At 39.0% G+C, this 10,822-nt stretch overlaps 1 protein-coding gene and 1 long non-coding RNA gene across 2 annotated transcripts; one reads left to right on the forward strand and one right to left on the reverse strand.

Moving 5' to 3' along the window:
- Positions 1 to 254: 254 nt before the first annotated feature.
- Positions 255 to 2,796, reverse strand: LOC132351695 (uncharacterized). The gene is made up of 3 exons (XR_009498462.1): positions 2,258 to 2,796; positions 1,637 to 1,669; positions 255 to 696 (listed from the first exon to the last, which is right to left on the reverse strand). It is a non-coding gene; the product is annotated as an uncharacterized LOC132351695 (long non-coding RNA).
- LOC132351694 (cytochrome b-c1 complex subunit 7) lies at positions 2,221 to 6,790 on the forward strand. The gene is made up of 4 exons (XM_059901679.1): positions 2,221 to 2,307; positions 4,804 to 4,875; positions 5,733 to 5,899; positions 6,577 to 6,790. The coding sequence occupies exons 1-4, from the start codon at positions 2,289 to 2,291 to the stop codon at positions 6,652 to 6,654; spliced, it is 336 nt and encodes a 111-aa protein (XP_059757662.1). The 5' UTR covers positions 2,221 to 2,288; the 3' UTR covers positions 6,655 to 6,790.
- Positions 6,791 to 10,822: the final 4,032 nt, after the last annotated feature.

Genomic DNA, 10,822 nt, shown 5'->3' on the forward strand with positions numbered 1-10,822 from the left:
GAAAACCAAAAATAATTTTTGAATCAACACTAATGGCTACCAGCAAACATCCAGGTTCTCTAGGCTTAATGCCTGTAGGAGCTGGATTTTGTGACAGTCCTGGGTATAATCCCTTGACAAGGTCTTCCTTTTCTTGCCACCTTCACCCTGTAACCAGAAAAACTTGAAGGGTAAGGAGGGAGGGAGAAGAGTTTACTGAGTACTTCTTTTTTATTTAATTTAATAATTTCTTTAAAATTTATTTATTTTGGCTGTGTTGGGTCTTCGTTGCTGCGTGCGGGCTTTCTCTAGTTGTGGCGAGCGGGGGCTACTCTTTGTTGCACTGCGTGGGCTTCTCATTGCGGTGGCTTGTTGCAGAGCACGGGCTCTAGGCACATGAGCTTCAGTAGTTGTGGCACTCGGGCTCAGTAGTTGTGGCTCACAGGCTTTAGAGTGCAGGCTCAGTAGTTGTGGCGCACGGGCTTAGCTGCTCCGCAGCATGTGGGATGTGCCCGGACCAGGGCTCGAACCCATGTCCCCTGCACTGGCAGGCGGATTCTTAAACACTGCGCCACCAGGGAAGTCCCTACTGAGTACTTCTTCTAAGGCGATGTGCCAACTTACAAATGTACTGCATTTCTTCATATCTTCCAACTTCACTTTGGCTAGTGTAGTCTGGGAGCAGCCATTCATCACCTTTTAGTACTGCATATAGCGCTGAGTAATATTGAGAAGTTGTGGTGGCACAGAGAAAAAGAAAAAGGCAGAAGGCAACAGAATTTTAGAATTGGAATGTGACTAAGACCATTAAACCTTTTGGACTTACAATTAGATTTACAATTAGCCATTCTATACTGTCCCAGGTCTCAGGACGGAAAAAAACAGAAGTAGATATTGGTGGGTAGTTGCTATGGACTGAATTGTGACCCCCCCCACCCCCAAATTCATATAATGAAGCTCTAACCCCCAATGTAATGGCATTTGGATGGGGCCTTTGAGAGATAATATAGGTTTAGATAAAGTCATAAAGGTGGGGCTTTCATGATGGTATTAGTGTCCTTGTAAGGACACAAAAGAGCTTGCTCTCTCTCTGCCATGGGAGGACACAGTAAGAAGGCAGCCCTCTACAAGCCACAGGGAAAGAGTTCTCAACTAAAACTGACCCTGCTGGCATGTTGATCTTATGCTTCTAACCTCCAGAACTGTGAGAAAATAAATTTGTTTTTTAAGCTACTCGGTCTACGGTATTTTGTTACCATAGACTGAGCTGACCCAGACAGTAGTGGTGGCAGAAGTTCATCAGTAACTGCCTAAGCATCAGTCATGCTAACTTGGATTGTTTTCTGTCCCTAGAGTGGTTTTTTTTCCCCAACTTTTGAATCTCTTTAATACACCTGGAGTTTATTTTGATGAAAGGTGTAAAGAGGGGGTCTGACTTGTCCCCTCTCCCTGCTTCACCCACTAACCAATTACTTTGTTCTGCATCCTTTAGTAAAATTCTCCTCCCTCAACAATTTGTGATATTGCTGTCCCTAGGTTTTTATACCTAGACTTAACATGTTGGGACTGAGACCTTAAAAATGTACTTTTACCTAAAAATTGCATTCGAATTCTGCTATACATCTCAGATTTAATATTAAAAATTTTTTCAACTAACCTTCCACTATAATGGCTTGAGGTAGAACTTCACCTGGAGGAAACAAGGCGAGAGAGGGTTAGTGCCTTCTGGATTAGTGGTGTAGCATATAGCCCTAGAATTAAGGAGTGCCGAAGTTTTATCTGGATTCTCAGATGCTGTAAGATGAATCCGGATTCTTCCTAGCTTGTGTGCCCTTGGACAATTTATGCAACCTTTCTGAGCCTCAGTTTCCTCTTCTCTACAATGGGTACAATCATAGTATTTATCTTATAGGTTTAGAATTAAATGAAAATATGTCCATGAAACGCTTAGCGTGTTGCTTGTCACAAAGGGCGCAATTTATACTGCCCAAGCTCTCAAAGCTCGTCAGCAACAGAACCAGGCTGAAGACCGGGTGTCCTAATTCCTTGCCTAGTGTTTTTTCCATCTTGTCACATGGAATGCCTCTTGGAACCAGGGGCGGGTCCAAGCCTATGGGACTGCTGTAATTCTTGCGGAGAGGGGCGCGGGGCAGGTGCCGAACGCCGGCCGCCAGAACTGCGCCTGCGCGTGCACCCTCTCTCTCCCACCCCCGCCCCTCCCCGCGACTTTGACGTAATACGCCTGCGCACTGGGCCTTGCGCGACCTCTAGGACTTACCCAGCAGGCAACGGTTCTGTCTCGGGTTAAAATGGCGAGTAGGCCTGCCGGTAAGTGAGCGGTGTCCTGCTTAGCGGGCATCGCCGTGCTCAACCTTTTATTCTCGCAGCAACTTGCTCTTCTTCCTCTGCTCTCTCTAAATGGCCAGGTTTGCGGCAAAAGGGAAGGCGGCGGCTCCAGGCCGCCTGAAGGAGGCCTTGGCCTCACGCCCTTGCTGTCTCCAGGCCCGGCTCGTTTGGGGATGGGATCCGCTGTTGGTGAAGGTGCCCGCGGTGGCTCCCACAGCCCTGGCGCTCCGGCCTGCTCGAGCTCGGCAGCCCTTCCCCTCGGCCTTAGAAGAGTTCAGGGGTACCAGGAGATAATTAGTGGCTGACTTTCAACCCAGGTGAACTGAGTGCTTACTGTGAGCCAAGCGCTGTCATGTGCGCTATTAGCTTGATAAACTCTCCTGCCAGCGCGAGGAAGATGGTGCTAGTTTCCCTTTTCGGCTGGTAAGATAACTGAGGCGAAGTGACCGGAGGAAATAGGATTGGAAATCTCAATCTCGTTCCACGTCTCGCGCTTCTCAAACTGGGAATTAGAGGCAGCTGAGCAAGGGTTACAGCGAAGCGTCAGTTTAACCTTGGCTTATCTGGAAAGTCAACTTGATCTGTGGATTTGGAGAAACTTGTATTTATTACAGGCACTGGAACAAATGTATTTATTATGGAATAGGATGCAGAAATTACCGGAATACTTAAAACAGAACGTGAAAAAAGTGCAGTTTTCCCTGTGTGGGGTTTTTTTTTTGTTTTTGTTTTTTGCCAATCCCTGCCCTCTGGCGGTATAAATTGGAATAGCTTTAAAAAATGTTGGTCCCTTTCTCCCTGCCTCCAGCAATTGTGAAGCTATTAGGAAACATCAGATTGCCAGAAAAATTCGTTAACCTAAACGACATTGAGCTTTTGGGGAGTGGGGGAGAAATTTAAGAATTCATTATTTCATTAACTTGGCAAATACTGTAGGCGTTCTGCTTCTGCCCTGTGTTTGGAAACTAGATAGACCTGGCCTCAGCCCTATTACTAGCTGCCTCTGATCTTGGATGGGATAATTTATGTAAGCCTTATTCCTCTTCTGCAAGGATAGGCGTGTTGTAAATAACTCTAGCTAATGATGGTAAAGCAAATAGAATAGTGCCTGGCACACAGTAAGTGTTCGATCAATAGTAATCATTATTACCATCACTGGTAAATATGTTTACAAATAATTTGTCTCCTATAAGTATGTTTGTATATTGTTGACTCTTTGGTTAGTTGTTTTTCCGTAAGTAACGTTATACATAGTGCTTAATTTCCAAGGAGATTCACCAAAGCTGTGATGTACTAAGGAGAGGTTGAAGTAAAAGGAGAGTTTGTTTTCCTTCTTTGGTAAGGGGCTAACCCTAAGACAAAACTTTAAAAGAAAATTTAAACTTGCCATACCTCCCCTTGTGTACCACATGTGTCCTGTAAACATCAGGCACTATCATGTTGCCCTTAGGTCCTACTGGGTAACCCATCCTTCTCAGTCCTGTTCCCCAGAGAGTTTTAACATTACCTATTTTTCCTCATCCATTTTCAAGTATCCATTCCCTCAGGGGAAAGTTAACTGCTTGGGAGTAGGAAAATGTGCTTCTTTTACTAGTCCATATTAATATTAAATGACTGACTAATGGTATCAAAACCCTCCCAGAAATACATATATTTTTAAAGAGAGTAGCCAAGTGAAATAAAGGTAATGTAGAATAAAAATTTTGGAGGATGGGGGTCATTTAGATTTGCCAGTGTATGCTGAAATCTCATCTTTTCATACAACTCCAACTCCCTTGAAAAGTTTACAGTTATTTCTTGTAACCCATTTCTGAAACTACAAATGATGGAGAAGTTCCCAGTTTCTTTTTCATCCCCCACCCCTCAATTCTGATGGTAGCAGGGGGACAAAAAGGAATGGGATGCTTGACTTTGAGAGGCTGGAGTGGCCCTCCGAATTCATGGGTTCCACATTCGAGGATCCAGCCGACCTCCTGATGGAAAGTATTTGGGAAAAAAGTTCCACAAAGTTTAAAAAAGCAAAACTTGAATTTGTTGCTCTCAGGCAACTATTCACATAGCATTTACATTGTATTAAGTATTATAAGTAATCCAGAGATGATTTAAAGTATACAGGAAGATGTGCTTAGGTTATATGCAAACACTACACCATTTTGTGTAGGGGACTTGAGCCTCTCGGATTTTGATATCTGAGGGGGGTCCTGGAATCAATCCCCTGAGGATATCGAGGGACTGTAATTGTACCTACAGAGCTTTAGTACATTAAGTGTTTGAGTTTATCCTTTTTTCCCCATGACTTAATTGCCCAATTTTTTTACCTGCAATACTTTTGCTCATAGATAAAATAAGCTATTTTTATCTACAATATATAGGGTATATGCTTTTAAAAGAAATTCCTTCCTGTGTTTGCATTTTTTAACTGGTTGCTTATGTACTATATAAGTGAATTGTTAGCAGTTAACAGTGTGACAATATCAGTTGCAGCATCAAGCAAGTGGCTGGAGGGTATTCGAAAATGGTATTACAATGCTGCCGGGTTCAATAAACTGGGTGAGTATTTGTGCTTTCTTCTGTTTTTTTTTTTTTTTCTTTTTCTGAGAGTAGTGCTTTTGCAAGAGTTATCGTGGATCCCAAAAATACGTTAACTAATTGCACCTGTGTACATTAGAAATCTTAAAATTAGGTCACATTTTATTGTTAAATCCATTTTGTTTTTATTATTATGAGAAGAGAGGGATGGAATTGACTCAAATATATGAGCTGGAAATGATTTATGTTCTTGAAATATGGTAGCAGGACATTTTCCTTATTATATGTTCCCTCTCTCAACTCCTCCGCTTAGCATTTTAAAATTTAAGTTGTATGAACTTCGAAAGTAGAAATTTTTCAAATGTTAAAATTGTCTGACATCTTTACAGTTATTTGATGCCTGAACTATTTTTTAGAACTTTATACTTTGCCATGAACTTCATCTTTTGTAATTGAAGCGTGAGGGAAGCATCATTAAATGTTACTGGTTCCTTAGTACACTATCATTTTAAGATTCTTTAATACCTTGATCTCAGAATTAAAGTATAAGAAAGTAGAGATATAGTCTATTGATATGTGTTTAAAAACAAAGTAGACATTTTAAGTGATTTTAAAATTGCTGTAGATAAAATGTGAATTTTGTGGCAGTGGATTTTAAAAGACTCATATTGTTTCCACAGTACCATTTAAGAAATAATCCATTAAGTAACCCATTATTGTGTGTGAGATGCATTGAGTTTCCATGATACCTAACTCTTCATATTACCACCCAAGTTAAGTAAATGACTTAGGTTATAAGTCATAATTTTACTCATTTTTTAGAAATTCCTTAGTTTTGAGATGCATATTCAATCTTACTCTCTTGTTTTTTATCATAGGCTTAATGCGAGATGATACGATATATGAGAATGAAGATGTAAAAGAAGCCATAAGAAGGCTTCCTGAGAACCTTTATAACGACAGGGTGTTTCGCATTAAGAGAGCTCTGGACCTGACCATGAGGCAGCAGATCTTGCCTAAAGAGCAGTGGACAAAATATGAGGAGGTAGAACAGCTCTTTTATATCTGATAATGTTGGCCGTGAAGGATTGAGTATTAGAAACAGAGAACACATTCATTTGTATAGTGCTTTAGAGTTCTGAAAGTTGTGTCAAATCAAAATCCTTATGACAATCTGGTGAGGTTAGTAGAGCAAGTGTTAGCTCCATTTTAGAGGTAAACACATTGAGACTTAGAGATGAAGTGACTTCCAGAATCATTAAGCAGGCCGCTGATACAGAGATCCAGGACTAGAATCGAGGTCTTCTGCCTCCCAGGCCATTGTTCTCCCTCTACACTCTGCTTTCTACTCGGATGAAAAAATGGTGGTGGTCATGTGATCGGCCCATTGAGTGGCCTTCTAGCTCCTGGGAAGGACGCTGTGAAGCAAACCCTCACCCCTTGAACTGCATTGAAACTGGGCCAAAGCTTGTAGACTCTCATTCCTTTTTCTTTTCTGACAGACTTCTCTCTAATAACCTATCAGGGTAGCTTATTACAATATCTTTATGGGTTTTTACATTTTAGAAAAGCAGACAGTTTTTAGTCTGCTTGAGAATATATTTTCTTAAGTTGGAAATTAATTTTGATAGATTTCTTTTGTTGTTTAAGACCTATTGAGTATTGGGGGTATATTAGTATGTAATGGTAGCATATAATATTTTTCTTTTATTCATTCTTTAGGATAAATTCTACCTTGAACCATATCTGAAAGAGGTTATTCGGGAAAGAAAAGAGAGAGAAGAATGGGCAAAGAAATAATCATGTAGTCTAAATCTGGATGCAGCTATCCTAAAGTATTTTTATGAAGTTGGTTAAACCTGAAATGTACAATGTAGAACTATCTGGGCTGTAAATGTATTACTTTAAATAAATCTCTATTATAATTATTGTTGGAGTTTTGGAATTTTAAACCTTATTCCGAATAACTACTGAATTTACTTATCTGTTACAGTTTTTACCAAACTTGTAAGATATTTTTCAGTTAGTGGTTAACTGCCTCCTGGAGCCCAGAGAAGCCACTTGAATCAGTTTAAGTAGAATGGTCACATCTGGATTGTTAGCAAGACACTTAGAAACCCCAGCAGGGCCTCCCTTGCAAGGATGGAATAGAGCAAGAAACAAGCACCAGTGAGTTTATTTTACCTGAAGCAAACAGCACAAGCAGACTGGCTCTCAGACTTCAAAAGTTACTGAATGAAAGGAAAGAGGATTCACCCCTTAGTTTGCCAGGATTGGGAAACAGCCTTTTTTCAACCACTGTTGTCCAAATATAATTGCTTTTGCATCCTATCTTTTAAAAAAAAATTATGTATACAACCCCAATATGAGTCTGTATAAGTTATATATATGTGCTTCTGTGTTCATATGTATATTAGAAAATAAAAAACAGACATTAGAAAAATAGTCAAAAATATAAAGACAGATCATACTTTCTTCCCAGATCCCAGTGACTTTCCACTTTGGAAATGATTATTAAAGTCTATAATAAGCGTTGGATAGTAATAATATTTAAAAGTTTTAAGGCGATAGTCTAATTTTTTAATATAAGTTAGAACCATTCAATAACGTCATCATTCCCACCCCTAAATTCTAAAAAGTTTTTTTGGTGGAAGCGAGAACATGGAACCCCACAGCGAGGGGGAAAGGAGCTGTGTGGAACCTGCAGTCTACACAGTGTCCCACAAGCCACTGCTGTGTGTGGTGGGAACGTCTGATTGGGGTCTTACCTTGAAGAACAAAGCAACAGAATGTGAAGAACAAGTTTTGTGTTATAGAGAGATACTGCAGGTTCAGTTCTAGACCACCACAATAAAGCAGATACCAAAATAAAGTGAGTCACTTGAAGTTTTTGGTTTCCCAGTGCATGTAAAAGTTACGTTTATAACTGCAATTAAGTGTACAGTAGCATTGTGTCTAAAAAACCAATGTATACCTTCAGCAAGTTGTAGTAATAACATCAAAAATCACTGATCACCATAACAAACACAATAATAATAAAGTTTGAAATATTTCGAGAACTGCCAAAATGTGACAGAGACATGAAGACTTGCTGGACACAGGGTTGCCGCAAACCTTCAATTTGTAAAAAACACGATATCTGTGAAGCCCAATAAAAGGAGGTATGCCTGTAGTTAAAATTCCTAAAACAGAATCAAAAGCTGGTGTGTACATTTGGCATGTATTTTTTCCATGGAGTGTGATAAGATTTTGGCAAACATACGTTTGACTTTTGCAACGTGTACATAGTGTCTTTAAAAGTTTGCTAAAATATTAGGAAGCCTCATTAAATTCCCTAAGAGCCTATCTTCTCTTTGATACTCGAAACATCTATCCTGAAGTCATTCTTGTCAGTTTTTCGGGGTCTGTCCAAGTTGCCTAGATCCTCATTTGATAATGGTTTTGATCATGATAAGAGCAGTTCTTTAACATGTTTAGTATTTTTGTAAGATTTGTGATTTTACTTTGTAATCTGAATTACACTTTTGGAGCAGTATTGCAAATCACAGAGAAACAAGAAGATGTAGGTAGATGCTGATGTTAAGGGACTGTTCGCTTAAGGGTCTGTTGATTGACTTCTGTCATGATGCTTCCCTATTAGACCTAAGTAGGTAACTAAGATAAATTCTCAGACAACCAAGGACATCCCAGTGTTTCAGTGCTCCAATTTCTTTCTTTTCTCAGATCTTTTCAAATAAATTTGAATCCCATACATTGCTGGTGGCTCATCATCCTGTAGACAGGGTAGTAGAATTAGTCAGAGCCAATTCTGGGTTACACGGCCCAGATCTGAATCCATTCACTTACCGGGTAATTTTAGGAATATGGTTTAACCTCTCTGTGGCTCAGTTTCCTCAGCCCGAAGATAGGGCTAATGATAACCTACTTTAAGGGTTGTTGTGAAAATTAACTGACTTCATTGTATGTCAAGCTCTTAGAACAGTTCTTGGCACATAGTAAGCACTATTCTGACTTGCTAAAAGATTCAGTAATAAGAAGAAAAACTGGGCCAAAGCCCAGAGTTCCTATAGCCATAATAATTCTCTATTCACAAACGACAGTATCTTGTTAATATACGCATCCCCATTGCGTGACTTTGAAAATAACCAAAATAGAATTTAGAGGTTAGGTAAGCATAAAACCTTAACCAAATCCTTAACAGCCTGGTGGGTGAAATGCAAATGGGTTTACCCATTTGAGCGACATGAATATTAGGAACCACAATAACATGAATACAGTTAAAGGGTGAATGAGATGATACAACAGGAAAAAGGTCCCTTTATTAGAATGAGGTACTAAATTCAGCCACTAGGTGGTGATGCACTACAACTTTCCTACTTAGAGGTGCACTGCACCAGCACTTCTGTAGATCTGTCCATTCTCTGCCCCCACCAACTCCTTCCCCTTCATTTTTCAAGTTGACAACACCTTAGAGGTTTATGGCCATCAGGAGGATTTACTACTAAGCTATATACTGATGTAATGAAATCTAATATATGCTGTGCAATGAATTATGAGATGTTATTTAGTTTCAGGATTTTATTACTTCAATCGGTTTTGACCGTATTTCCTTTTATATGATTGCTCACTCTTTAAACATACCAGATGACTGTATAAGGAACACCTAATAAAGTCTATAGATGTTAAAATATATATGTTTTAATTTATTTGCCATAATTTGTTTAAATTCTGGTTATACTGGTATTCATATTAAAAGCCATAACATGTTAGAATCTGAGCTCTCAGGTCGGATGGTGCCTCTGAATTATATTTTGCTAAGAAATTTCATTGTATGTATTAACAACTGAGCAGGGAAGAAGAACTGAATCATTACAAGGTTGTTAATTTTTAGCGTAGATTCCAGAAAGCTTGTTAATATTTGAGTGGCTTATGTATTATGGCAAACTATTTTAAATGTTATTTTGGATTCTGGCTATATCTCTCCTACAGTTGAAAGAATGTATTATTTGTTTAACTTTGTATTTTAATACATTTGCCTATTTTTGCATAAAATGCCAAAAATGTAATTTCAAAATAAATCCCTGTGAAACTTCTGGTAACATTATTCAATTGAATCATCGTTCTATTAGTATGCTAACTATTTTAAAGAAAATTTTATACATATATATGAACTTGTATTTATAAGTCAAACAAAAAAAAAAGATAATTATTTGTTTTACAAGAGTCAGCTTTTAATTCCTTTCTTATGCATGCATTTAAAGTATGATTTGCCACTAAACTAGAAACTCAGATCTGATGCCAACAGTTTAGGCTAGTCATCCTTTAAAGGCTCGGGCTCCTCAGCTATAAAATGAAGCGGTTTATGAAATGAGTCGTTATTTCAGGACCAAAACATCCTGGGTCTGTATTTTTAATTTATGCAATTATTGTTAGGATGAACTAATATTGATGGAGTATCAACTTTGTACCAGGCACTGTTCATATGTGGTCCCTTTTAATCCTCCCTGCAACCTTCTGGAATAAGATATAATTACACCCATTGTACGGAATAAGAAACTGGGCTTGTTCATTATATGTATATATTTTTTGGTGTGTGCTTTTTATGTTTCATGCTAGGCAGAAGCTAGGCGTAGGATAGGGTTTCTGAACATTGGCGCTATTGACATTTGGGCTGGGTAGTTCTTTGTTGTGGTGGCTTTCCTGTACATTGTAGGTGTTTAGCAGCATCCTGGTTTTCCCCCAGTTATGACCGCCAAAAATGTCTGCAGACATTTGCTAAATGTCCCCCTGGGGGACAGAATTGCCTCCAGTTGAAAACCACCAGTACAGGGGATACAGAGAGAGAAACCAAGATGGTGGAGAGTGATATGTAAATAGGTATATAAACATGTAAATATATGTAAACAAATGTGTAAATTATCTGTAAGCCTATATACACTGGGTGTTACGGAAACATGGAGAAGGGAAA

Source organism: Balaenoptera ricei, chromosome 17 (assembly GCF_028023285.1).
Source record: "Balaenoptera ricei isolate mBalRic1 chromosome 17, mBalRic1.hap2, whole genome shotgun sequence".
Taxonomy (NCBI): domain Eukaryota; kingdom Metazoa; phylum Chordata; class Mammalia; order Artiodactyla; family Balaenopteridae; genus Balaenoptera; species Balaenoptera ricei.

What these genes read in the sequence shown, in the direction of transcription:
- LOC132351694 (XM_059901679.1), top strand. An exon ending in TGCCGGGTTCAATAAACTGG is followed by an intron (nt 4,876 to 5,732) that starts GTGAGTATTTGT and finishes TTTTTATCATAG; the next exon opens with GCTTAATGCGAGATGATACG. An exon ending in AGTGGACAAAATATGAGGAG is followed by an intron (nt 5,900 to 6,576) that starts GTAGAACAGCTC and finishes TTCATTCTTTAG; the next exon opens with GATAAATTCTACCTTGAACC.